The sequence below is a fragment of the Cladophialophora psammophila genome, assembly GCF_000585535.1.
Source record: "Cladophialophora psammophila CBS 110553 chromosome Unknown aczJe-supercont1.8, whole genome shotgun sequence".
NCBI lineage: Eukaryota > Fungi > Ascomycota > Eurotiomycetes > Chaetothyriales > Herpotrichiellaceae > Cladophialophora > Cladophialophora psammophila.
Genome location: NW_006912929.1, coordinates 938,705 through 965,709, shown reverse-complemented (window position 1 = coordinate 965,709; position 27,005 = coordinate 938,705). Strand labels below are relative to the sequence as shown.

General features: G+C 51.5%; 9 protein-coding genes across 9 annotated transcripts; 6 read left to right on the top strand and 3 right to left on the bottom strand.

Moving 5' to 3' along the window:
* Window positions 1-329: 329 nt before the first annotated feature.
* A1O5_05986 (uncharacterized protein) lies at window positions 330-6,479 on the bottom strand (the record flags this gene model as incomplete). The annotated part of the gene is made up of 2 exons (XM_007746582.1): window positions 330-750; window positions 823-6,479. The coding sequence occupies 2 exons, from the start codon at window positions 6,477-6,479 to the stop codon at window positions 330-332; spliced, it is 6,078 nt and encodes a 2,025-aa protein (XP_007744772.1).
* Window positions 6,480-7,488: 1,009 nt separating this feature from the next.
* A1O5_05985 (pyruvate dehydrogenase E2 component (dihydrolipoamide acetyltransferase)) lies at window positions 7,489-8,824 on the top strand (the record flags this gene model as incomplete). Its single annotated transcript, XM_007746581.1, has 2 exons — window positions 7,489-7,665; window positions 7,718-8,824. 2 exons carry the CDS (start codon window positions 7,489-7,491, stop codon window positions 8,822-8,824), a joined length of 1,284 nt encoding a protein of 427 aa, XP_007744771.1.
* Window positions 8,825-9,430: 606 nt separating this feature from the next.
* A1O5_05984 (uncharacterized protein) lies at window positions 9,431-10,779 on the top strand (the record flags this gene model as incomplete). Its single annotated transcript, XM_007746580.1, has 3 exons — window positions 9,431-9,631; window positions 9,701-9,998; window positions 10,058-10,779. 3 exons carry the CDS (start codon window positions 9,431-9,433, stop codon window positions 10,777-10,779), a joined length of 1,221 nt encoding a protein of 406 aa, XP_007744770.1.
* A 1,450-nt stretch (window positions 10,780-12,229) lies between these two features.
* Window positions 12,230-13,732, top strand: A1O5_05983 (peanut-like protein 1 (cell division control like protein 1); the record flags this gene model as incomplete). Its single annotated transcript, XM_007746579.1, has 3 exons — window positions 12,230-12,527; window positions 12,580-13,046; window positions 13,097-13,732. 3 exons carry the CDS (start codon window positions 12,230-12,232, stop codon window positions 13,730-13,732), a joined length of 1,401 nt encoding a protein of 466 aa, XP_007744769.1.
* A 1,061-nt stretch (window positions 13,733-14,793) lies between these two features.
* A1O5_05982 (uncharacterized protein) lies at window positions 14,794-15,776 on the top strand (the record flags this gene model as incomplete). Its single annotated transcript, XM_007746578.1, has 3 exons — window positions 14,794-14,864; window positions 14,934-15,172; window positions 15,229-15,776. 3 exons carry the CDS (start codon window positions 14,794-14,796, stop codon window positions 15,774-15,776), a joined length of 858 nt encoding a protein of 285 aa, XP_007744768.1.
* A 1,511-nt stretch (window positions 15,777-17,287) lies between these two features.
* Window positions 17,288-21,193, bottom strand: A1O5_05981 (uncharacterized protein; the record flags this gene model as incomplete). Its single annotated transcript, XM_007746577.1, has 1 exon — window positions 17,288-21,193. The coding sequence occupies one exon, from the start codon at window positions 21,191-21,193 to the stop codon at window positions 17,288-17,290; it is 3,906 nt and encodes a 1,301-aa protein (XP_007744767.1).
* A 676-nt stretch (window positions 21,194-21,869) lies between these two features.
* Window positions 21,870-22,341, top strand: A1O5_05980 (uncharacterized protein; the record flags this gene model as incomplete). Its single annotated transcript, XM_007746576.1, has 5 exons — window positions 21,870-21,932; window positions 21,988-22,069; window positions 22,118-22,195; window positions 22,251-22,267; window positions 22,321-22,341. 5 exons carry the CDS (start codon window positions 21,870-21,872, stop codon window positions 22,339-22,341), a joined length of 261 nt encoding a protein of 86 aa, XP_007744766.1.
* A 729-nt stretch (window positions 22,342-23,070) lies between these two features.
* On the top strand, window positions 23,071-24,065 carry A1O5_05979 (uncharacterized protein; the record flags this gene model as incomplete). The annotated part of the gene is made up of 5 exons (XM_007746575.1): window positions 23,071-23,136; window positions 23,189-23,266; window positions 23,334-23,642; window positions 23,729-23,827; window positions 23,895-24,065. 5 exons carry the CDS (start codon window positions 23,071-23,073, stop codon window positions 24,063-24,065), a joined length of 723 nt encoding a protein of 240 aa, XP_007744765.1.
* Window positions 24,066-25,145: 1,080 nt separating this feature from the next.
* On the bottom strand, window positions 25,146-26,918 carry A1O5_05978 (uncharacterized protein; the record flags this gene model as incomplete). The annotated part of the gene is made up of 5 exons (XM_007746574.1): window positions 25,146-25,777; window positions 25,828-26,278; window positions 26,331-26,469; window positions 26,519-26,640; window positions 26,691-26,918. The coding sequence occupies 5 exons, from the start codon at window positions 26,916-26,918 to the stop codon at window positions 25,146-25,148; spliced, it is 1,572 nt and encodes a 523-aa protein (XP_007744764.1).
* Window positions 26,919-27,005: the final 87 nt, after the last annotated feature.

The following is a 27,005-nucleotide window of genomic DNA, read 5'->3' as shown; positions in this document are numbered from 1 at the left end:
CTCTGTTGGCAAGGTAGTTCGGTCCTTGGTCGGTCGATTGCGGTCGATTGGGCTACATACGTACATAGCCGGCCATTGGGTGGGGGGGGGGGGAGAGACCTATGTAGAGTAAAATCACATCCTTTCATTTCCTTTCCGTTCATTTGATACAAAGGGGGCTCAAGTCAATTCAGGTCCAGGTCATGTCAGATCTGATCTGGCACGCTCCGTTCATACAACAATGCCAAAGAATGCAGCCTTCACCACATGTCTAAAACATCTCTGAAAGACCAAGCAGGCATAAGCATGAATGTCTGCTCCTTCTGGCTCCTCCTGGCTCCATCGTCTCTCTATGCAGGCCCCGTCCTACTCACCCGGCTCCCTCTCCTCCCACCGCTTTGTGAGAACTCGATTCCCCGACTCGACTGGCCCGGACTGGTCGGCGCGCCACCACCGACGCTGCCATTCCTCGTCGAGCTCACGCTGCCGTCCCTCCCTCTCATCAGCACCAGTTCAGGCATTCCAAACTTGACCTCGCCCACGCGGCGGAACATGCCCCACAGCGCGTTGCGCAGGTCGGAGCCGATTTCCTTTTCCAACAGGCCCACGGCGAGAGGGTAGAATGTGTCGAGGTGCTTCTCAAAGCTCTCCTTGGGGAAGTTCGTGTAGCCCTCCAGGACGTCAATGACGACAGGCCTCCATGCGACGATATTCCGTTGTTGGGTCTCTTCGTCGAGTAGAATGAAGGAGCGGATGATGTCGGCGCACAGACTGGGAAAGCAATAGAATTAGCAACGGCAACTTCGCAACCACTCCCGAAAAAAGATAATGATAGGTACTTACGGTATCAGAGCGCCTTCCGTTTGATCGCGACTTGACCTCCGCTCTTCCCCTTCGTCATGATACATCCTGAGCAAGATGCTCACATACGTATTCGCCGATCCGGATTCCTGCTTCAACAAGTTCGGCGGTTGTCGCATGAAGCCTTGTCTCCAAAGAGCCATGCGGAGCTCCTTGTCACCGTTGAACTTCTTGGCGAATTGGTAGGACTTCTTAAGGAGTGCCATTAGGCGCAGAAGCTCGGAGGAGGGGATTTGGGCGTAGACCGAGTCGTTGGAGAACAGTTCTGCGACCGTCTCGATCATGAGCAGCTGAAGAACGCAGTTGGTGATGATTCTGTTAAAGAAGCGGCGTCGCGCAGCCGTCACAACAGGTGCAGGTGCTTGCATGTCGGAATGCGGGCGGTAGTCCTCCAATTCTTGAGTGCTCTGGGTGGGTGGGATTTCGGGGATGGGCGCGGCCGAGCTCATTTGTGATTCCAAAGAAGGCGTTGGGCCGTGGAATGACGCGGGTGCGCCATTTGTTGTTGGAGTCTCGACAATCGTGGTTCCAGAGATAGATAGGCCTTCGGTCCCATCGTGTCCAGGGGTTGGTCGAGCATCGGACATTGTTGCCGCAGCTGAGAACAATTCGTAAGCCGTCGTCCTGTTGAAGAGCTCCACAAATGCAGTCACAATCCTTGACCAGTGCTCGGGGGAGAATTTGGTGACGTTCTGGAGGATCAGTTGCTGGAGGCAATTGCTCCCTATTCGGGCTATGGTGTCATTCTCTTGACAAATGCACAACGTGAGTAGATCGAGGAACCGGTCAAGCATGTGCTCCAACGAATCGAAGTAGTGTGTGAAGAGTGTGATCATGTTTCGCAGGGCTTGGATCATAGTCGTCGACAGCCACACTGACAGTTCCTCGTGGTTGGGGGCTTTCGACATCTCCGACTTGCTTTGCAAGACGACGAATATGGGGTATAATAGCTGGCGCCAAAGAACATCCCAGAACTCGCTAGGGAAATCACCGCCATATCTGATGAGAGCTTCAAAGAGATAGGTGAGAGCTCGAGACCGAACTTCAAGATCCTCCCCCGTCATCAACACGTCCTGGTAAGCAATCAATACCGGATACCAAAACTGTTCCTCCTCAGTCTGTGAAGATGGTTGTTTGACCCCTGCCACCACACCAGATTCCTCGGATTCGGGCATCTTGCCGTGACGCCTCGAAAGAGGGCATTCTGGAGTCTTCAGCATCTTCGGTACTGTTGACTTGAGCAACTCAATCGCCTGAAGTGACTTTTTCTGGAACTTAAGGTTCTTAGAGAACTCGGTAAGACAGACAATGAGGTCTGGAAATGAGCCTTGCGAGATGACAACGCCAAACCGGGTGTTGTAGATCTGGTTGGTATAGTCAAAGGCGATATTGACAATTGCTTCATAGTGCTCTCTGGCAGCAACCGAGAAGACTCCGAACATGGTCTTCCAACCCGACCTGATGTTGTCGCCACGGGCTTGGATCATCTGAATCAGACATCTCAAGACCATGTCCTTGACAGTGACAACGGTGCTGTTTGCCATCACGTGTTCAAATGGCTTCAAGAAGTCTTTTTGGAATTTGAACCCCGGCAACTCTTCGATTTCCATGAACCTCATGGAGAGCTGGCGAAGCGAATCCAGGGCAAAGAACACCACAGCGGTGTTGTTGTGGCAGCCAACCTGGTTGAAATGCTCCCCCAGGACCTCCCAAATCCGGGTCCATTCTATCCTGACCCTTGTCATGTTGTAATAGCTGATTTCCACCAGCTTTTGCAGGCTGTACATGCGCGGCGATTCGCTATTCCCAGAGGACTGAATCTCTTGCCAACTGACGTCGCTTAATGCCTGGACGAAATCGACAATCGCCTCGGAGGATAACTTTGCGGTATTGGTAAAGATCCGGTCTACTCCTCGGACCATATCTGTAGACTTTGTCTCATCTGCGACCTCTGGTCGAAAACTGTGTGCGGATCTCGGCCTCGGTCGTTTGGCAGCTTGCATCGACCGACGGCTTCTAGTACTGTCTCTCGATGCACTGGAGGGTGTGGAAATGTTGGCCCTTGTGACATCTGGAATGACCCCTTCGTCAATTCCGGTTGAAAGCAGCTGCAATCTGTCGAGCTGACTGATGCACATCAAAACCTCCCGCCACGAGCTTTTCAAGAGATCGCCTTCTGTCAGAGCAACCTCGATGAGCACTTTCAACGCCTCCAAATTCTTGGCCATCATTTCTTTGAGATTACCAAGGTTCGTGAACTTGGCAAGCGCCGTGACAAACGCAACTCTGGGTGTCTCCAAGTCAAACCTGCAGGCTATTCTGATAGCTAACCTTAGTCCATCTAGGCACTGCTTGATAAGATCTAGGTTTTGTGCGTCCTGCATCTGACTGGAGAAGGCTGAAAGGAATGACATCCATGTCACGTTGAACATGGGCCCTACATGCTTGATGGAGGTTGCGGGAATGAACCGGGATAGTGCCTCTCGGACTGCTGAACGTTTCTGTGCTCTGATGAGACTTCGATATAGCTGTTCCGTCTTGTTTGCCATTTCCTCGGAGGCTTGGGTGTATTTCTCCTTCTGAAGGTCTCTGCCGACGTTGGCTAGAGCTTGACCCGCTCTTGAGGCAAAGCCTGCACTCGTAACACTAGCAATACCCAACTCAGCAGCGTGCTCCCGCTCAGAATGTAGGACAATTTCATTGTTGGAGATTTCTTCGAAGATGCCGCTTAGATAATCAGCGGGCAAATCCTGACCGTCGTTGATCCCCCTGTTGTTCTTGATGAAATCTTCTACAGTCATTCTACCACCTTTCAGCTTCGTGCTGTGTTGATCAGTATTTAACATGATGACCGAATATGCGAGTACATAAGCAGTGTCGGCATTCGCAAATGCATTTGGATTGCCACTGAGATATCGCTCAGCGAACTTGAGCATGAAACGGTCGATCTTCTGGGCTTCTCCTGGGAGGCGAAAACTTTGCAGGAACTGCCTCAGGGCATCAACAAAGCGTCTTTTGCTAAAGTCCATCATGTCGACAAAAGCATGCATGGTGGCAACATTCTTCTCATCGCCCTCACCGAGGTATTCACCTAGCATAGCTTTGTCGAGTCTGTCATTTGCATATAAGAATTTGGCGATATCCTGAGGGCTGTCGCCGCGTATAAACCCTTCGGCCAAGAGAGCTTTGATTCCTCGTTTCGGTTTAAAATTGAATTGTCGGATTGCCTCGTTTAGGGCAAACTTCCGCATTCTCACTTTCTCGACTTCAGTTGGATCGTCTTCGGCTACTGGCGTGGAGATGCCCGATTCGCTACCTAGGCCTGGAACGCGGGGCGACGGAGGTGGCTTTTCACTGTAGTCTAAAGACTCCCTAGAGTCCTCATATGAGCCTCTCGATGCTGGATATCGTGATCCGTTGACTAGTTCTGGAGTGCCTTGACTGGACCAATTATCGAGGGAGTGAAGAATCTCAACCAGACAGCGCAATGACTGCTGTTTCAAAGCATATTCAACCGGTATGGGCGGCGAGGGCGGCGGATGCTGACTTAGGCTTGCTGTCGACAAGCCAGGAAGTAACGCGCCTCGTGAATGCCATTCAGAGATAGGGGTCAATGGTTTTGTCTGTTGTTCTTGGTATTGGTGTTGCTGAACAGCGGTGACTGCAACGGGTGTGCTGCAGATCCGAGACAGGTGCTCAATGATTTCTTGATACATGTTGTCCAGTGCAGTCCGGTCGCAGTCGTAATTGAGGTAGATCTCCACTAGAGCACGAGGATCACCCGAGAGCCTTTCCAAAACGTCCATAAACATCTGTTTCTGGAAAAGTGGTGCGTTCCGTCGTTCCAACACAGCTAGATAAATTTCTTTCAGGAAGACTTCGAGTTCCTTTTTCAGGAGGACGCGCATGTGTTTCAGTGAAAGCCAAAATATTTCGCAACACACTTCATAGACCCGTGGAACCGAGCTCGCGGCATTCCTAGACAGGCTCAGGCACAAGTGAGGTTTAGCAACTTGCAAGAACGGTGTCGGGTCGGCGTTGTTACCACTTTTAATATTCGAGAATGCGGATGTGAAGACCGTGGTGTAGTTGTTGATGACATGATAAATCAAATGAAGAGATAACAGCTTGGAGCGCATGTTTTGACTCCGGAGGTCCTGCTGCTGATCGTAGCTCAAGACTTTCTGGCTCAGTTTGCATAGTGAACGGAACACTAAGAAGGCATCTTTGATATAGACATCGTCCTCGTCCTCCGGAGACAGTTCCGCCTCGTCGCGTTCTTCTTGCAAGCTAGATCGAGATACCGGCGCAGAACTGGTGCGAGTATTTTTGCGCTCCCGTCTAACGCGCGTGACTGTAGTTGGAGCACTGTCGGCGACAATTGCATCGTCCAGGTTCTTGTTGTTTTCAAAGCTCTGCAGGGTCAATTTTTCCTGGCCAGGAGCTAACCCCTCCGTGAGCTGGGGAGGAGTGTCATGGTCTGGTGTATCCACCTGTCCGTTCATGCCATTCATGCCTCCATGGCCTTCTGCGGTCAGTCCTTCGTCCGATTTCGCCTCCGTGGACTCTCTCAGGCGTGTCTCCTTCAAATCCAGTCTGACTTTGACTCTTTCAAAGACTGTGGCAATCATCTGGAGCAATGATCCTTGGGCAACCTGTTGGTTTTGACTCGATTTGGAATATATAAAGATGTTGTAGATTTGGCGGACGGCTTTCAAAAGACCCGCGCCGTGCACGACAATTTTGTCATCCAGAACTGCCGCGAGCAAAGACTTGATAATCTGCTGCTGAATTTCCACGGCAGTAGCTTCATTTTCGAAGCAGTCGCAGATCGCCTCAATCGCCCTTTCAATGAGAGGCGGGGTGCCCGCTGAGCCGGGTTGATTTGTTGCGACAGCCGGAAATGCAAAATATGAATAGCTGATCAGCTTCCCAATACAATCCAAAGCCGTCACCTGCAGATGTATATTGAACGATTTGGTCGCCATTTGCAATGGGCGGAAAATGATTTCTGGATTGACCGCCTGTTCCGTATTCCTGATGTTCGACAAAGCGGCCTGGACAGCATCTGCAAACTCCTTATTTCTGCGGACTTCCTTGGCTGCTCCGATCGTTTCTAGAGCACTCACAACGAAGACCGTAGAGTTAACCTGGAGAGGGCGTGTTGCTGTCGTTGTAGGCTTGCGCTCTAGTATCTCTGGATGGCCCTCCAGCGCAGCTGCCGTCTCCCTAGACTCTGTTTCATCCTGATGCTGGTTTGGGCGCTGCTCAACCTTTGTCGAGTTGTCGTCTCCAGCCTCCGTTGACGCATTCTCGACGATATTGTTTTGCGGTACCTCTTCCGCCTCTTTCCCAGCACCCTCGCCGGAGTCCTGTTGAGACTCCATTATCACAGAGGTATCACCTTGAGAGACGACCTCGCCCGTGTCCTCCTCCGGTGGCCCATCTTCGGCATCCGCATCCTCGACCATTATTGTCACTCCGTGACTTGATGGGCCATGAAGGCCAATGCCGTCGGTAGAAGCCGCCTCATATTCGGGCTCGCTAGCCTCAGCCTCATCTTCCGAGAGAGGCTCTGATTGTAAGTCGTGGTCCAGGTTGGAGTCGATCTGCGGCGGCTCACTCTCGACGCCAGACATTGGGCCGGGCGCGGAAAGGAGGATGATGGAGCAGATAGAGGATACGAGATCACCGGAGATCGGTAGGAAATTTCGGACACATTGCAATCATAGAGTCAGCTCAGTAAACAGGGGTGGTAATCGCGAAGTCGATCTGTACAGATGTTCGTTTTCCGCGTTGCCAGGAATAATCAGTGCCTGCTCGCATTTGGTAAATGCTGCGGAGAGTCAGGGTGCACCCTAAACCGCCAGGGTCGTCGGGTGCGGACAGGGTGTTCTGGGTTTAGGTATAGAGACCAATGCCGCTGCTTACGTGGTTACAACGGGCGGACATTTGAGGCCTAAGTGAAGACCTTAAGCTCGAGCTTTTGCTCTCCGGAGCTCCAATAGTTGGGCCTCACTAGCGTCACCAGCCCATGGATGGCCCCCCCAAAAAAGCTGTCGCCCGCCGGCCTCGCCTCTCCCGCCCAGTGCCATTTCGGAAACCGGAGTGGAGTTGGACTTCGTGCTCAACCCATTTTCTTAGCTGTCGCCAACACTCCAACAATCCCTTATACTATCCTGCAATCTTCATTGTCAAAGGGAACTTCATCCGTCAGGGTTTCCTTCTGTCTCCTTTTTCTTCCTTGTCGCTCCTTTGCCCTCATTGAGTCCTCCCAGACTGCGGCACGCATTCCCCCTTCCCGCCGCTTCTGGTCCTTCCCAATGGCGACCTCAACGCTGTTGTCCCGGTCAGGGTCACGCATCCTGCTTCAATCCTCCGCGAGCTCAAGAGCCAGCAAGATTGTCTTGCAAAGACTACAAAAACCTGCAGTGTACAGATTACAACCCCAGGAAGCGCGATGCATGGACTGACCCACGTGTATAAAGGGCCCAACCGTTCCCCTGCTTGTCAGTGCTTAGCCGCTACTATGCCTCGAAATGTGCGCCTCGATCCTGCGATTCCCCGGCGAAGCGTGAACATGACTGACAGTGCCCGACAGCATTTCCTCCTCATACTGTAATCAGTATGCCTGCACTCTCACCCACCATGTCCGCCGGCAACATTGGTGCATGGCAGAAGAAGGTTGGCGACAAGTTGGCTCCCGGAGACGTCCTTGTGGAGATTGAAACAGACAAAGCTCAAATGGATTTTGAATTTCAAGAGGAAGGGGTTCTTGCCAAAATTCTCAAAGAAACAGGTGAAAAGGATGTCGCAGTCGGAAATGTAAGGCGATCAAAAGCATGACCACAACTCGGACTTGCTAACACAGAATTAGCCGATCGCCGTGATGGTCGACGAAGGCACAGACGTCTCGGCGTTCGAATCGTTCACCCTCGAGGATGCCGGCGGTGAGAAGGCACCTCCCCAGGAGAAGCCGGCAGAAGAAACCGCCGAAGCCACGGAGAAGTTGGATTCAGGTTCAGGCACAGCACCACCTGCTGGGAAAGAGCCCGCGCCGGCAGCTGTTGAGGCTGACACCACGGGCGAGAAGCTTCAATCGGTGCTGGACAGGGAGCCAAGCATTAGTCCTGCTGTCAAAAAGCTTGCTCTTGAAAAGGGCGTCCCTATCAAGTCGGTTAAAGGCACTGGCCCAGGCGGAAGGATCACCCTTGCCGACATTGAGAAGTATAAACCTGCGGCGGGCGCTGCGCCTGGCGCCGCTGCAGGTCCATCTTATGAGGACATCCCAGCAAGCTCGATGCGCAAGACTATTGCTACACGACTCCGTGAATCTATGAACCAAAACCCCCACTACTTTGTTTCGACCACGCTCTCGGTAACGAAATTGCTCAAGCTGAGAGAGGCACTCAATGCCGCATCTGACGGCAAGTACAAACTATCCGTCAACGATTTCCTGATCAAAGCCTGCGCAATTGCATGCAAGAAGGTACCCGCTGTCAACTCTAGCTGGAGAGAGGATGGTGGTCAGGCGATCATACGTCAGCATAACACAGTTGATGTGAGTGTCGCTGTCGCCACCCCCGTCGGCTTGATGACCCCTATCGTCAAGAATGCCGACAGTATCGGCCTCTCCGCTATTTCAAACTCGGTCAAGGACCTCGGAAAGCGAGCGCGAGATGGCAAGCTTAAGCCCGAAGAGTATCAAGGCGGCACATTCACAATCAGCAACATGGGCATGAACCACGCGGTTGAAAGATTTACAGCTGTGATTAACCCTCCCCAAGCCGCAATTCTCGCCGTGGGCACCACACGCAAGGTTGCCGTTCCGGTTGAGACTGAGGAGGGCACTGTTACTGAATGGGATGACCAAATCATTGTCACTGGCAGTTTCGACCACAAGGTCGTAGACGGTGCTGTGGGAGCTGAATGGATTAGGGAATTGAAGAAGGTGGTGGAAAATCCCTTGGAGATGATGTTGTGAGAGTGCTTGTCGGGTATGGCTGGATTTTAGCGAGGCGGATGCAGGAACGGCGTGTACAAAATTATTCTCTCTTACTTCTTTGGCAAAAGTTGCGCCTGCATTTGTCTTTGTCCTGCAACGCTACTAATTGAGCCTCGGTCAACACAGTGAATGCCTGTTGTCATAATGCTGAGGGGTGGAGAGCCAGCCTTGGATGGAAAGGCTGAAGGATCTCCTTAGTCCTCCGATCCTGACGATGTCATCGGTCATCGCAGGTAAATACAGAGTACATGAAGGTAGCGAAATGTTGGATGGCATTATTGATGGATCTCGAAATTCCTTCCCGCAATCCCAACAATTACTCCGGATACCCAGTATATGTCATTTGTTCCGCAAGGCTGCCAAATCGGACGAACCACAGTCCGTGTCGGCCGAGCAAGGCTCGCCAAGGCCCGGCAAGGCCGAGTGCAGGACGCCAAACTTTTTGGTGAAGGAAGGGCCCTGTACCAAGTAGACCCTGTGCTGATCTTGTTGCGGCGAAGCACTCGCTTTCTTAATCTCTCACCGGGCTTCCAACAAAATCTTTTCTTTAGCTGTGACTGTGACCAAGGGGCTCCAGAGCCCTCCATGAGCCTAACTTCACGCCTATCGAATTGGTTCTTTTCAGACAGCTCTGTCGGAAACACTGCTGTTGAGGCGCAACGCAATGGCTACTCGGAACCCGACTTTGATCTCGATGGCGCACGACAGAAAAAGCGGCCGCGCACAATGGAGAGATTGGAGGAGGAGGAAGTCGATCTGGAGCTAAAGAGACCCCCGTACATTCACGTATGTTACAAATATTGATGTTCCCCCCAGCGAGGCAGGCAGGCTGTGGTTGCTAATGCAAAATGACAGTCGATGCTGGCTGGAGGAATAGGCGGCACGAGCGGTGATATTCTTATGCATTCCCTGGACACTGTGAAGACGAGACAACAAGGAGATCCTCATTTTCCACCGAGATATACCACGTTATCCGATTCTTATGTCAAGATATTCCGGCAAGAGGGAGTAAGAAGAGGACTCTATGGAGGCTTTACGGCGGCTATGCTGGGGTCGTTCCCTGGCACGGTTATATTCTTCGGCTCATATGAATACTGCAAGCGACATATGCTGGACCGAGGGATCAACCCATCCATATCATATCTCGCGAGTGGTGAGCGCGGTCCTTTTCGTCTACTGCCTTGCTGCGCACGTGCTTACCTCTCGACCTAGGTTTCCTTGCCGACTTTGCGGCATCCATCGTATATGTTCCGTCCGAAGTGTTGAAAACTCGATTGCAGCTCCAAGGTCGATACAATAACCCTTTCTTCAATTCTGGATATAACTACAAGTCAACGTGGGATGCAGCCCGGACGATAGCCAGAACAGAAGGGTTTGGCGCATTGTATTCGGGGTACAAAGCCACGATCGTCCGGGACCTGCCGTTCTCGGCACTGCAGTTTGCGTTTTATGAGCAGGAACGAAGGTTTGCGCAGAATTGCATGGGAACTCAGGACATCGGACTGGGTCTGGAAATTTTGACCGCAGCCTCGGCCGGTGGTGCTGCGGGAGTCATCACCTGTCCGCTCGATGTTGTGAAAACTAGGACTCAGACTCAGATCAGCCCCGATGGTGCAAAGAACAGCCAGACGTCACATCTGGAGAAAGCGGTCAAGAGCAGCCAGAAAGCATGCGCCAAAAAGAAGGCGCAGACAAGATTGATCCATTCGGGGCCTCGGACAGTGCCCCATTCCATTCCTACACTCGACACGTCTTCTGTGATGGAAGGTCTGCGCTTGATATACCAAACTGAAGGAGTTGCCGGCATGTTTAGAGGGGTGGGACCCAGACTTGTCTGGACGAGTGTACAGAGTGGAACAATGCTTGTGCTGTACCAGTATTTGTTGAAGCAGATGGAGCGGTTTCAATCACAAGAAGGGGCGGGAGTCATCTGAGGAAGTCTCTGTACAAGATGATTTGTGTTTGCGGCGCCATGAGTCCCTGGCAGAGAAGATGGACGGGGACGGACGGAAGAACTGAATATCTGGCATTTGCAGGCGTTGACATATGACGTGCCACGGCTACATACCACCACCAGGCTTTGGATGGCCAGGAATACCCCCGCTGGAAGACAATACAGTAGAAAAGAGGACGGGGGTTAGATTTGTACACTAACAAAGTCACGTTTCAACTCTGTGCCAGGCCTGCCCATGTACATGTACTTGTACCCAGTACCCAGTACCTCGTACGGCATACTTACTTGGTGGAGGGGAGGACATGGTGGCTGCAAACTCGCACTGGTGACAACAGGACTTGACCAGACCCAAGCTGGGGAAGATCCAGGGGTATGGACAATTAGCAGGGTCAGCCACCAATGGGCATTCCCAAGGGAGTGACGGTAGGCACCGAGTAGAGACTGGGCTGCTAAATCTTCCGGGGTTCTGTTGCTGATCTCCAATCAGGGCCCCCCAGGCTCCTTCCGTGGCCGCCCCAAAACGGGGCTTGGCAGCAGTGGAGACACTGGAGAGACCACAGGAGACCACAGGAGACCACAGGAGACCACAGGAGACCACAGGAGGCCACCAGGCCCGGCGCCCCCCATTGCTTAAGCCTGGTAGCCTCGACTGCAGCAATGGCACGTCTTGGGCAGGTCTCCTTTTTTCCCACTTGTCCTTGTCTTGCCTTGTCCCCTGGTTCACGGTTTCCACCTGGACTTGATTGAGAGGCCACACTCACTCGCTCGCTGCAGTCCATCTTCACACGACGCTTCTATCTCTTCCTTCTCGTGCACCCATCCTTTTGGCTTCGTTTTTCTTATTCTTGCGCATCAGATTCCCTTTCTTACGCTCGCTTGGAACTCTACACACACATTCGGGTAGAGTCCTGCCATTGATCAAAGTAAGTTGCGCGACGTTGTGTTGTGTTTTTTTTTTTTGTGAACCCCCCCGAATTCCTCAGGGCCTTCAAAACTCCCCTGGGCGCAGGCAATCCACTGTAACTTGGTCCATCCCAATTCCCCCAAGTCACGATCGCTCTGACTTTCTATCCTGGGCGCGTGCTGACAGAATATCACCAGCAGTTCTCTTTCTTCAATTGTGCTCAGTGTCGCCTGCACAAACCGTTGCGTCTGACCAAACATGGGTGAGCATTCGTCACCGTCCTGATTCTTTCTTCCCAAGCATATATCTCTCAACGACACCTTCCTTCCATTATCCCATAGCACATCTACTGCCAAAGGTGTCTCGAGTACGATACGAGGAGCAGGTGTGATAGAGATGGATGCCAGGAGCAATCTTGGCCCAAGCGCAGCCCTCAACATTCCAGAATATCGTGGCCCTCCAGGAGATGGAAAAAAACACCCCCCTATTCGTTCAACCTACACCTGATGACATGCAGTCTGCCAATATGACTGACTTGAATCAAAATCCAGCTGCTGTTGCAAATGGCGTCCGGTCTTCCCCTTCTCCCAACATTCCCAATGGCAAACCTGCATCTCCTTTCGTGAAGGAGAGCAATCCGATGGGTGCCAATGCCGCCCAGACCGTCAGCTCCAAAGATCCGAAGGCTGCAGCAGCGGCTGCAAACGATATGCGGAATGTGGTCAGAAGAAAGTTGACGGGTTATGTTGGATTTGCAAACTTGCCAAACCAATGGCACCGCAAGAGTGTGAGGAAAGGCTTCAATTTCAATGTGATGGTCGTGGGTGAGTACAAACAGCATCCCATGGACCACGTTATCATACTCACAATCCGCAGGTGAATCAGGATTGGGTAAATCGACATTGGTCAACACTCTGTTCAACACCTCTCTTTACCCGCCACGTGAGCGTAAAGGACCCAGCTTGGACATCATCCCAAAGACCGTCTCCATTCAGTCCATCAGTGCCGACATTGAGGAAAACGGAGTCCGTCTACGTTTGACTGTGGTTGATACCCCTGGCTTTGGAGATTTCGTCAACAACGATGACTCGTGGAGACCGATTGTGGAAAACATTGAACAGCGATTTGATGCCTACCTCGAGGCCGAGAACAAGGTGAATCGCATGAACATTGTGGACAACAGAGTCCATGCCTGCGTCTACTTCATCCAACCCACCGGTCACTCTCTGAAGCCTCTGGACATTGAAGTCATGCGCCGCCTCCACACAAAAGTCAACCTGATCCCGGTCATCGCAAAAGCCGATACCTTGACTGACGAGGAGGTGGCGGCATTCAAGCAAAGAGTAAGCATTGATGCCGAGACACACTGGGAAGCATAAGCTGACTCGAGCAGATCCTTGCCGATATTCAACATCACTCGATTCAGATCTTCGAAGGCCCACGTTACGAGCTAGATGACGAGGAGACGATTGCCGAGAACCAGGAGATCATGTCGAAAGTGCCCTTTGCAGTCGTCGGCGCCAACTATGAGGTGACCAACCCCGAAGGCCGCAAAGTGCGTGGTCGACGCTATCCATGGGGTATAATTGAGGTGGACAATGAGGAACACTGTGACTTTGTCAAGTTGCGACAGATGTTGATCCGAACACACATGGAAGAACTCAAGGAGCACACTAACAATGCGCTCTACGAGAACTACCGGTCGGATAAACTTATCCAGATGGGTGTGTCGCAAGATCCTAGCGTGTTCAAGGAAGTCAATCCCGCAGTGAAGCAAGAAGAGGAGAGAACTCTTCATGAGCAGAAGCTTGCCAAGATGGAAGCCGAAATGAAGATGGTGTTCCAGCAGAAGGTACAGGAAAAGGAAAGCAAACTACAGCAGAGCGAGGAGGAGTTGTTCGCTCGTCACCGCGAAATGAAAGAGCAACTTGAACGACAACGGGCAGAGCTCGAGGAGAAGAAAGCTCGGATTGAGCAGGGCCGGCCGATTGAGAAAGAAGGCAAGAGAAAGGGATTCTCGCTCCGATAGACGTCGCCAGCGATGTCCGGATCATCATCTCATTCAGCTCCTACTTTCTTTCTTAGCATTTCCAGTTCAACTGAGCGACGAAAACAATGACGGCGATATCCACCTATTCCGACCCACCTCCCTTCTTTTCGAGAACGACTTGTTTGGTCGTTGTTCTCCAGCAAGCAACAGACTGGGGCTGTTGTAGGCGTTCTAATCAATCAACATCTCAGACATGATGTACCCGTGGAGAAGAAGCTGGGAGAGAGAAGAGAGAGAGGGAGAGAAGCAACCTGGATTGTGCTTAATACGAGGGTCCGGTTTCAGCACACCGCCAGAGACCCAAGAGCGGTTGGGCTGGAACGGAGAGGGCACCCTTCATCCGGCTAACAATCATGTATATTTCCTTAGCACCTTCAATGGAGAGATAGTTGAGCAGGGGGGAGGGCATGGGGTTTCTTCGCCAGCTGGGATGACTTTGGTCAATTTCATTCTTTCCAATTACTCGACGGCGAGCTTCTGTACTTGGTTGTAACTAGCTCTAGCAAAAAAAAAAAAAGTGTTGACATACATATATGGGTATATCGCTATGTACCAGGAAAGGGGTCACCCGGGCCGGTTTGATAGATTTTGGGTGACACCCGTAATTACTGTAGCGCGACCAGCATGCTGTGTTACCTGCGAGCCTGGGAGGTGTCGAGGTGTGTGTGGCGCTTGCAGCTTGAAAGCGTCTAAAGGGTTCGGGCTTGACATCATCTGCAAAACCCACAAAAGCCAAAAAGCAGTCAAGTCAGTGGCTCCAGCGAGAAGCCACCTCTGCTTGCCTGCTACTCATCAAGTCCACTCGGTACATACTCAACCAACTTCCTGCTCAGTCGTCTCTCACTTTATACCACCACTGTCTGCCTCCCTTCTCGAGCCCCTCTCTCTCTCTCATCCAGCTCCCTTCTCCTCCTCCCACGCCTCCTTGCCCCGGCACCTCGGTTCCTCTGTGCGACAACAACAACCACATACGACCACCGCATCCCCAGAGCTTGACCGCCCCTCCATCTGCTGGGTTTGGTTTTGCAAGATTGAAGAATATGGCACCTCCACCGACTGCTGATGTTCCCTTGGGCGAGCGCCTGGCACGGGTCGCTACAACACTTCAATTGTGAGAATACCTTGGAGCTGCATTATGCGGAATACGGACCTGAGGCTGCTGCTAACTGTTGCTGCGCAGTGCCTGGTTTTGCGGCCACTTTACCCTCCTCCTGTCCGTCATCCGCTATGGCCTCTCGTACCTCACGTTCAACTATTACTCCAGATGGGCTCAGGTCACATATCGCCTGGCTTTCATCTCCGCCGTGGCCACCTACGGCATTGTCGTTTTCAAGGCTTATCGTGCTCGCGTGAAGCCCGGCGCCAAGATCGGTTCGACGATCTATCTTTTGCTCTCGGATGAGAATGTGCAGTATCTGCGTGAGTCCGGCCCTGGAACAGGTTGGTCAATCAAGAATCTGACATTGAATGGGCAGTCATCAGCTTGGTCTGGTTGTTCGCAAGGCAGGTACCCTTGGCCCTGCTCCCTTTCACCGTCTACTCGGTGTTTCACGTCGCTACCTACACTCGCACCATCATTATCCCCACCTTTCACCCACCCAAAGTTGCTCCGTCGGCCACACCTACTTCACCAAGTGCTCCCAAACCTCAATCTCCCCTCGCCACTTCCATCGGCCGATTTGTCAAAGAGTACTACGACGGCTCCATGATGTTGGTCGCATGGCTTGAGATTCTCCTCTGGGTTCGCCTGCTGCTGTCTGCATTGACCTTCAGCAAGGGCTCTTGGATCCTGCTGGGCATATATGCCGTATTCTTGAGGGCGAGATACTCTCAAAGTCAGTTTGTGCAGGGCGCTTTTACTCAGATGGGCGCTAGAATCGATCAGCAAGTCCAGAACCCCAATGCTCCTCCCGTGGTTCGACAAGGCTGGGAAACTGTCAAGGGACTCCTGCGTCAAACAGTTGAGGCCACAGACATGCGGAAGTACATGGGAGGCCAACCCCCGCAAAAGAAGCCTCAATAGTGCAGACGATCAAAATCTCGATGCGCCAAGTCCATTTTGCCCAACTTCGACATGATACGCGTGGGGAGGCAGAGGGCCGGTGGTGACTTGCATCGGCTCTGGGCATCTACAGAGACGTCGAAGCTGTGGAAGGGACGGACCTGCTGCGTCGGAATTCTCAAATTGTTGAGACGTGTTCGGAGCCTTCCATCAAATTATGAAAGCGGCATCCGGCACGGGAAGATTGACGGGGCTTGAAGGATCAAACTCCGCTGCAAGGGGAAGACAGGATAGGATCGTCGTCGTGCACAAGGGGGCATGCATGGCGAAAGAGATGTGTGAGGAAGGTTGGGAAATGTGAAGGAGTGACAGGGCGGCGAGTCAAAGATGGCTCAAGTCGGTATTCTGTAGCTCTCCCCTTGCCTACTTTGCTGCACAGAAGAAACGGATGCATGGATGGGGAGTTTTCTCTGTTCTTGTCTTTCAAGGACTATGGGGGTTAAAGGGCATGGGTATGTAGCTTCTCTTCTGCAGGCTAGATACAGACAGATACGAGGCGTACGAGCAGCACCCTTTGTTTTTCTTTCCTTCTCCTTCTTTCGCTTTCCCATCATTTTTACACTGGCTTTTTTTTTTTTTTTTATCAAACTGGTAATATGTACCTCGTACGTACGGAGCACGCCGTGCGAAAGTGTATGGAGTTTGTATATGAAGTACACGACACGGCGTATAGAGTATGGAGACAAGCGTATTCATATAGTAAGTAGTACTACCCTGGAGCCCAGGGACTAGAGTGGCTCTGTGTGTGGTAAACATGCCTAGCGAGGCTGAGTACCGAGTACGTACCGTGTATGTGTGTGCGCACGCACACCTTGCTGTTACGGAGACCACGACCACGACGACCCTTTGCTGGCTGGGTAGCTATGCTATGCGATACGAATGCAATGCAATGCAGTCAGCACACTAGGTATGTCATGTATATATGCAATACTACCAGGCTGCCTAAGTGTGCAATGCAATACTATGCCACAAGGCCCGAGTCGCCAGGCAACGTAACCACCAATATGATGATATAACTCAGCCAGCCAACCTCTGTAGTCAGCCTAGCAAGCTAGGCATACTTTGGCCTCCTAGTTTCCGTACGTATGCAGGTACGGGTGAAGAACAACGATACAGCGCGGAGCAGAGCAGAGCAGAGCAGAGCAGAGCAGAGCAGACGAGACCAGACCAGTCCAGACCAGTCGGTGGGTGAGCGAGTGAGCGAGTGAGTCCTGCCACGTGGTTTTTTGACATTGCTATCGATGAGATGAGGCGAGGTGAGGTGCGTGAAGAGTGGGTGCTCTAAGCTCGCAGATCAGGGTAATGAAATGGGAACGTTGGATCTGTGACTCTTTGAAGAGGAAACGTGAGTGACAGACAGGACGAAGGACGAGCGTGAGGAAAGAGGATGGTAATGGTAATGATAGCGGAGTGGAAGAACGAGGGAGGCTGACAAGGCTTCGACAAGGCGCGGCTCGGCTCCAGTCAATCAGTCAGTCATCATCCTCTGCCTCGGCGTCCTCGTCGTCGTCGTCCTCTTCGTCGTCATCCTCGTCATCATCGTCAGCCAAATCCACCTCAGCATCGGGATCTCCATCATCCTCAACCTCAGAGTCCTCGGATTCCTCGTCGTCGTCATCTGGAACCGCGTCCTCGTCGTTGGGGTCATCCCCATCGTCCTCTTCAACATCGTTTTCGTCGTCTTCACTCTCTTCTTCTTCTTCTTCTGTGGCCATTGAGGCTTCTTCTTGTTCGTCTTCCTCTTCTTCACTGCTCGATGACGACGACGATCTCTCCTGTTCCTCTTCCTCTTCTTCGTCATCTGCCTTGCTTTCCCTTTGCACAGCCTCCTCATCCTCCTCTGCAGGCGCATCTTCCTGATCGTCGTTTGTAACCGACACATCCGACGCCGGTATAGTCATCGTCGAAAGTCCGCTTCTCCGCCCGCTCCGCCTGACAGGTGTTCCGGGTCCCTTCGGAGATACGCTGCCAGCGCTGGCAATGCTGCTGCCATTCGCGGTCACTGTTGCTCCAGCCGAACCCAAACTGGCGTTGTTGTTATTGGCATTCCTTGGGGAGCTCCTTACTGGAACCATGGAAACTGCACCGGCTACTGCAGGAGATTCCGCGGTACCGAGCCCATTTGTCTTTGGAGTGCTTGCCGACCCGAAGGCAGTAGCGGCACTGCGTTTCTTCGTGCTCCTTTGCCGAAGCATCGATGGTGGGATTGGTGGATCGATTTGAAAACGTGTAGGTGGAATGGAGAGTTGGCGGAAGGCGAGGGCATAGCCTGAGAGGGGAGGCTCTTGTTCCCTTTCCTCCTTATCGGCCTCATTTGGCTCTTGTTTCTCTCCTGGTGCTTGACCATTCTCATTACCGCCGTCCTCATTATCCTCGTGCTGAGGATGCGAGTCGCCCACTTTTGGAGATTCGCCATTAACAAGTCCATTTACCTTGATATCCGGGCGAGCAGTAGCCAGTCCGCTTGACGTAGTGCCACTGAGCGCAGCTGTCGAAGGAGGACCAGGCGCCACGTGGCCATGCGCATCAACGAGTGAGGCATCTTTGACGTCCATATCCTCTTCTTGCACCCCTACCGATTCTGGCCGCGACATTGCCTTCGTAGACTTTGATTTTGACCGCGGTGAAAGTCGGTCCACATCCATCTCAGCCTCTGCCAAATCACGGCCAGCGACAGACTTGCCAGCCACGACACTGTCCATATCCACCTCCTCGCCCGCTTCTTCATCTTCTTCATCTCCATCTTCCTCGTCCCTAGGTGCCAACGCCTGCAAAGGCTGCCCGTCCAAGGTGGCCTGATCACTTCGCCCCATGATGTAGGGCGTCCACATAAGTTTATCCGGCTTCAACCTTCGATGTTCTTTTGCCTCATAATCGTCCACAATCTTCTGGTACAACTTTCTATCGTACCTGATGGCATAGGTCTTTGTCACTGGATCTTTGGTAAAGGCGTATAGGCGCTCCAGGGAATGAATCACGTCGTCGGCCGTCATGCCCGTTCGAGCCATTAATGTCTTTGTGGAAAAAGGTTTGAAGCCTAGGTCGAGCAGGTGGCGCGAGATGGTGAGGTCCCAGTACGAACGATAGGCTGTAAGGCCCATGTCCGAGAGAGGCTTTTCCGGTGACCCATCTTTTCTCTCTATTCTGGTGAGGAGGTAAGAGAAGTCGATCAGAAAGGTTGCGTAACCCTTGCGTTGATGGATGGGCATTACCAGGATACAACTGACGTTGTTCTGACTGGCGGGTCTCTTCTCCTTGCTGAAATACCCGACGAAATGATATCCCAACTCATCATACTCCGTCAAGATATAGAACAGAAACGGTTCCACGTCATAGTACAGTGTCTTTGACCCCAGAAACATCTTCGCCATGAGACACAAACACTGGCAATATTCCGTCTTTTTTCTTCCGTCAACTTCCCACACAGACACCGTGCCATCGCGATATATCTCGTCTCCAGGCGGGTGTTTCGCAGGGCATTTCAATTTATGCCTATATGCCACGAATTCAGAGGGTAGATATTTCAAGCAGAATTCACAGATAAACAGCCGGGTTTCGTGCGAATATTCTTCCGGATAAGGAGCAGCGTAAAAGGTGTCGATGACATGTTTCCCAAATTGGATACACTTGATCTTGCTGGGGGGCCCAGAGACTGTAGCCCTGCTGGGTTTCGTTGTAGAGGTTGAAGCCGCCGTAGCGTCCCCTGCTCCGCCGTTAATCTCCGCCTCTGCCGCTACAGATGCTCTGCGGCGTTCCTCTTCTGCTTCTTTTCTTGCGATCTCGAAGATTTCGCGGTCTCTGAGTTGAGGAAGTGACCGACTCGTATCTGCATCCGCTTCGGAGAGGATGCCACCGTACGGTTTTGCGTTGAGCTCGGCTTCCCGATCAGTAAAAGCCGAGGGGAAAATGAGGTGTTGAGTTGGCAGAGCAGGGAACTTGGGGACGGGAGGCTGGTAGATTGGCGGCGGTGGTATTTTTGGCGGCTTCTTCGGTTGAGCCCGTCTTTCTCTTCTTCTGCCAGGGCGAGGAGGTTTGCTCAAGATTGCTTCGATTTTAGATTGTTCTAACCGGAAAGCTAGGATGAACTTGTGGGGCGGCGGTTTGTTGAAAGGTCGATGTTGCAATATTCGCGCCGTGGGTTTCGTGATTTTCAGCTGGCTCGATCTTCTCGTCGAATGCGCGACCGCCATCTTCTTCTCTGCCAGCTCTTTGCTTGTCGCTGCTGCTGCTAATGCTCGATCTGTAGCTTTTCGACGCCTCTTTTCGAGTGGGGGAGGTTCTTGGGTCGGTGATTTCCTCTTTCTGAGAGCGCGTCCTCCTTCCTCACCTTCTCCTATCACCGGTTGGGCAAAAATCGAATGTGAATTCGGTTTTTGGACGCCGCGCGTGACAGGTAATAAGTCCCTAACAAGGCGAGGAGCTGAATTCTTGGATTGTGTGCTTGGAGCTTTCGGTGACCCTGATTGTACGGTTTTGTTGCCAGTACACCCCGGGCATTGCCATCGAGACGTCTCGCCTTCATGTAATGAGCCGTTGTCTCGAGCACATTTCAGATGCGCGCGGTTGCCGCAGTCAGAGCAAGTCAAACGCAGCCCACCATCCTCGCCATCGGCGGCTGCCTTCTCCTTGCAAAACACACAGTCTTGTTTCGAGTCAGTGGCCTCGCTCGTGTCTTCTTCACTGGACTCCGATTCTGACTCTGACTCTGATTCCGAGCCAGATCCTGAGCCAGAAGCGGAACCTGATGCTGATGTTGATGATTCACCTTCCTCCTGGCTGCTTTCCGAGCTTTCTTCGCTGTCCCCTCCGGCTTCTTTGCTCTTTGTTTCTTGGTCGTCTTCTTCCCCGTCTTCTCCGTCTACAGTTTCGTTGTCTTCATCTGCAATTTTGTCTTCGTCTTCTTCGCTTTCATCGTCCTCCGTGCTGTTTTGGTCTTGTTCACCCTCATCCTCGGCTGCAGTATCCTTTTCATCATCATCATCATCCTCCTCGGACTCGGCCTCCGCGTCAGCGTCAGTCATCGTGGTATCTTCTTTCGAGTCGGTTTGAGGGGCAGATGTGGAGGCGGCATCGGCTTCAGTCTTGCCTTCATTATCGCTAAAGCTCTCTTCCGCCGATCTTTGTAGCTGCTCACCTAGGGCGCTGTCTTCTGAATTGGGCATATGTAAGTTCGCTTGCTCTGCGCCTATTCTCGACTTTCGGTCCCCGCTTGAAGCATCCTGCTCAGCCTCGCGCACCTCGCCATCCTTGCCGTTCTCGCCACCGGTATGCCCAGGGGACTCGTTTGTTGAGGATTGCGCAGGTGAATGCTCATTATTAGGCGTTTCTTGGTTGACGCTGGTGAGCTGCTCCAGCTCTAAAGCGGTTAGAGGCGGCATGGAAGCAGTCAAAAGATTGATGTGCGTATCGCGGTCCTTGCGTCTGTCTGTCCTAAAGGGATGATGACCATAACGAGGAAGGTATGAGTATTATCGGTTTTCGCAAATGCCACTTTCCAATCTTTTTCATTTATGCAACCATCACTGCAACGCGACTCAGTATCCTTTGATCCCGCGATCAATATCGGCACTTAGGCGGGCGCAAGCAGTTATTCTGGGTATGGAGGGGTGGTTGATCGCCGAAGACTTGTTCGACGCGTGAGGATGAACGCAATAGCGTTCGCACCGTTGGACAATCGACTCTATTGGGTTTCTAGATAGCTGTTACACGTCAAAAGGATACTTTCAACAGCGTTACCGTGATTTCAGGCTCGTATCGACTCTGAGAAGTTGCGCTGCGATGGGCGACCACACTCGAGACTCATCGAGGCGGGCTCTAAAGCAGCCTGAATCATGTCTAAATCAGGAAAGGCGCATCTATCCTCGTTCCACCTGCGCTCGACAACCAGCTTTCCTCTGCAATTGATACGACATAGGGCAACAACACCAACCGGCCTACACCAAGACAAGTCTCCTTCACGACGCCATCTAACGGTTTAGCCTGCTTCTACCTTCTCTCGCCCTCGACAGCACGTCAGCCCACCCAATACTACAGCTGATGACATAGATCTCCGCCATGGGGGTTCCCTTTGAAGCTCTTCTGCCATATGCAATCATGGTTGGCATGTTCGGCGTTACAGTACTGAGTACCATCTTCCGTGAATAAATGATGTTCGTGCTGAGCAGTCCACTAGGGTGCTGGTCTGGCCTCAATCCGGTACTACGCAAATGACTTCAAGCAACCGAGAAGACAGGTAGATCTGTGGGACAGGCAAAGTGGGTGCAGAAAGAGCATGTTGACGGGTATATTGCTGACAGTTGCAGTGATGGAAAGAGATTACCGATTGACTGGCAAAATAAGAGGACAGTCAGATGCTGTGGTGGCACCAGTCGGCTTTGAAGGTCCGTCACTATTTTGCTCCCACCCTGCTGGATAAACGCTGACGATTGTATATAGTAAACAGCAGGTGGAAGGTTGGTCAAGTCATCGGACGAAGTCTGACTGGTGATACTGACACTTACTCTAGGCCGAGCCTCGCATTACTTAAGACTTGGAGAAAAACCGATCATAATGGGTCCCTTGGGAAACTGGCATTGTACATATTACGCCATGGGTCGATCCGCATTCGCATGATGGAAGTCAAGTTCTTTGCAGCTAGTTGCTTGCTTCCGATGCAAAATGTCAAGCATTGAGGCAATCAGGCAACGACAAATCCACAGAAAATGACTCCTTTCCACATGTCCCTCCATGCCCTCACAAACATGTTCGTGACGGAATATTTTTTACCTTTTTCTACTCTCTTCACTGATCTGCTCTATGGCAATGCGGGGATCTCAGGGAGAGAGCAAGTTTACAGACTTTTGCTCTATCCAACACCTGAGTAAAACGATGCAGGTCGAAACACTCCGCAAGAAGGCTATCTTCGCATGTCTGTTAGACATGTACTGGTCCTCTGTGGCCTTCTCTAGCTCGGGATACAGACAATGCCAATCTGCAATTCGACTGCTCCTGGCCCCAAAACTATTTGGTTGATTGCACAATCTTTAACTGCATGTAGCCATAGAGCAGGAAACTTGACCTCCGAATTCGGAGCGGGCAGACACCGACATGTGCAGTATCGTCAAATTAAAGGGACCATCGTTCCGTCCACTTTCTTCGCCCGTGAAGCGAATTCATCCTACCATATTGAGAACATCATTGAGACGATACTATACTTATTACTGGCTCTACCTGTCCGCTGTTGCCTCGCCAAAAATAATTGCATCATCTTTCCACCATGACATCTGTGAAAACCGACCTCCAAGAGAAGCTTCGCCGTCTCCGTGAGTATTCTGCCTGTGATGTAAGTAGGTAAGGCTGCTGCATGATCTCGTCAGTCGGTCTGACAGGACTAGGTATCAGACGCGCTTTTGAAACTCCAGAAACCGAAGCCAGGCGAGGTCGCGAGGGCGGGGTATCTCGCCGACATTGGTGTGCCGACTCGTAGCATCTCTCATGTTTTGAGCCTCTAGCTGACAAGACGAAGAGCCTCTTGCCCAGCCGCAGCCAACCGGAAATTCTACAGATACACTGCAAAAAGTGGTTGCGCCAGCATGCACCTTGAAGCTGGTGTCGAAGAATGCCACGCCCGATTCTACTCCTCCGGCCGAGAATGCCATCCCTAAGGGTAGTCACTGGGTGGACCTGACGGAACCTGGGACCATTGTCGTTATTGATCAACCGCAGGGCCAGATGTGCGCAGCCGTGGGAGGCATCATGGCGCAAAGGATGAAGATCAGAGGAGTGGCGGGCTGTATTGTCGGCGGCCGTGTCAGAGATGTGGCAGAGCTGAGGGATACTCAGTTACCGGTAGGTGGGAGCCCTTTGGGACATCTTTGCTCTTTGTTCGGTCCCTGAAGGGAGTTGTCGCCTCGAGCCTTGCTGACACTTGTCAGATATTCGCCCTGGGTAAGTCTACGGTTGGAGTGGGTGCCGAGGCAAGGGCATATGCCCGCAACGTCCGAGTCTCCATAACCGGCGTCGACGTCTCCCCAGTAAGTGGACAAATTTGCGCCCTCGCCAATGCCAATCTTCCTGTTTATAATGACTTGATGATGGCAGGGCGATATCATCTTTTGTGACCCGTTGGAAGGAGTGGTGGTGATCCCGCAGGGACTGCTCGACGAGACCCTGTCGTTAATCTCGAAGCTGGTAACTGCCGACGACAAGGTCAAAGAAGCCGTGTTGGGAGGCATGACTGTGGCAGAAGCGTTTAAAACTTTCAGGGAGTGAGAGTGAATTAATTGCTGGACAGGGCCAAGTGTCGCCCCCCTAGGAGAGAGAACAACAACAAGAACAAAAGCTATCGCCTCTCACCCATCTTGCTCGCGAGCCCCACAGTCAAATTTTATTCAGGACCGGTGTTAGATATATTTATTTTGTCGCGACAAGACGCGACCAGCAATTTTTCTCTTGTTCTCAGCAAATATCCAAGATGACTCTCAATACTAAGTCGGTCACCTGGACAGCTAGGAACTGGCTCGTCCAGCTGAATCCCGGGAGCCAGAGACGGTCCGCCTCTCGACCTACATATGGGGTGGGACTCAATTTGCGAGAAGGAAAAGGAAAAGACGAAAAGTACTGTCCTCCTTCCGTTTCTGATTAACCGCTCGCCGCTTCACTCACCCTCGGCTCACCTTCTGCTTCCTGAGCGCTCTCTAAGTCTACCTGAGCTCATTTAGTCTTCCCTTTTCCTCTTTATTCACAACACTAACTTTCGTTAACTTTAGACGATGAAACCCGTTTAGAATACTAAGGGGTTCTACCTTGACCTTCTCTCTGATCCTCTCGAACTACTTAGTTAGGCGTCTTCTACACTGCTTTATTACGTAATAATAATAAATCTTCGCTCATCGCGTTCGAAGACCTAGTGAAAGATCAACTTTATATTAGTTTTCTTAAACATCAGTACGTTGTTCCTCGCTTGCGATATACTTTTCTTTTACTGAGTAGTTACGAATTAAAGTTCTTATTAGACCGTAGTTTTACGAGGTTTTAGAAAGAGTTCTGCAAGTAGCTAGCTAACCTAGTAATAAGGAGGAGAAATCTACCGAGAAGAAAAGAGTGTTCGCCGTGACACTCTCTTTTCATATCTCTCCTCTCTTCAAGTCATACAAAGAATCCTTAATCTCCGTACAGCGTTTGAGAGAGAAACATTTAATCTCCGTGTGATATTCCTTTGATGAAGAATGCGCACTCTCCATCGAATCCCTCTGACGAACGCAGCCTCATGTCTCCATTGTTACTTTGTTTGGCGCTGGTTCTCCTAACCAAGCCTTCCTTTGGGTTCAACCCATCACAGTACCCACTCTATTATGAAAAGCCAATAGCTCCGAACCAACAAAGACCCAGGATACCGCCAATCATAATAGAAACTGGGACAGGAACTTTGAACCACGCACTTTCCGCATATGTAACCACTGCAACAACCACCCACCAAGGATTCTCAGCCAGGCTCTTCCCGTCGGTTTGCTCAGGAGTGAGATATCCAATCTGCCACAGTCGATAGACGGCCGTGAAGACCAATCCAACTGCGGTAGCATTGATCCCTCTCAGCAAGCTGGTAACCAGGCGCTTTGTCCTTAAAATATTCCAGAAGCTCTGAAATCCAGCAGCGAGGATAATCCCAGGGATGAAAATGCCCATATATCCAATAAATGCTCCCAAAAGAGTGTCATGCGGCGTCCCCAGTAAGGAAAGAGCACCTAGGTATACCGCAAAGTTGAAGTTTGGTCCCGGGAAAGCCTGGATTATGGCAAGGCCAATGAGAAAATCACGAGGTGTTACCCACCCTGGTTGGACGACGTATTCACGGAGAAGGGGAATAACGACAGGACCTCCACCGAAGATAATGGTTCCAGCCAAATACATATTTGCGAAGAGATCCAGTGGTCGTGGAGGATTTTTGAGTAGGCCACGAGTAACGAGGATAACAATAAGCGAGGCTAGACTTCGTTAGCAAGAAGGCATAAGAAGGGCCAGATATGTCACATACCGAAAAATGCGATAATAAGACCAAGTCCTGTTGAAATCCTGATGGCATGCGACTTGGTGTCGGTCTGGTCAATGTTCTCGGGAGTTAGTCTCCTCAAGCTTTGCTCATTTTCCAACTTCCCTTGTCTAGTCTGACCGGGCTGCCCGACGTTTCTTCTTTGCAAACTGAGTCCGTTGTTGTCATCCACGTTGCGTTCCGTAAGCTCAATGGGTTCTGGAGCATTTTCTTCAGGGATTTCTGCCTCGTCAGATCCTTCTCTTTGCCTTCTCTTCCATTTTGCCTTTGCCTTGCCAACCTGTTGCTGAAGCCACATATCCCAGAGAGTTGTCATCAATCCACCAACGAGTATCAGGACAGGGAAGTACCACAGTGCGGTATAGCATAGTCCCGCACAAGCTCCGCCGAGGACCAAGATTCTCGTTACTGTATCGGTGATACCTTTTTCTGCAAGCTAAAGTATGTCAACCCTGATTATTCGGTTAAGTGAAAGAAGAAAAGCTTACTTGAACTGCGGCGAGAGCGACGATTCCAACCGTTGATGCATTCAAGCCAGAAAGAAGCGCATATACAATATCTGGAAGACGGTTTTTGATATGTTGGACCCCTAGCGATAAAGCATACATCCCGACAGCGCCAGGGAGACTTTGGGGGTCATATTAGCAGAACGTTTGTTTCAGCCTTATTAACTCACCTCCATAGTAAAAATGCTAGAATCGCAGGAATCAGGCCAGCATGGATCAAAACGATACAGAAGAGCATCTTGGTGCTGCCTGGACCTGGTAGTGCTTGGCATACTGCGAAGAGCTCTTGATACTTGGTCATCAAATCAGTGTATGCAATTGGTCAGTGAGCCAGTCACTTACTATTCGCTCGTCGATCCACGGTGTCTTTCCATTTCGGCCCTCAACGAACCGCTGGTGCTGAATTCGAAAGTGAACCGGTGGCCCTCCGAACGCTGTGAAGCCAAGATCCCATGTTCGCCCAAACACGTCGGCTACCCGCAAGAGCAACTTCTCTGTGTTGGCATTATATGCATTACCCTCATCGCGGGCGTATTCACGAACCGCATGGTAGAGGTCGAGGAGTGGCATCTTTCCTATACCTAGAAAGATAGATTGGGAAGACAAAGCAAAGTAGACATTGTAGAATGTTTGGGATGCCCCCGGGAGGTTTTCTCA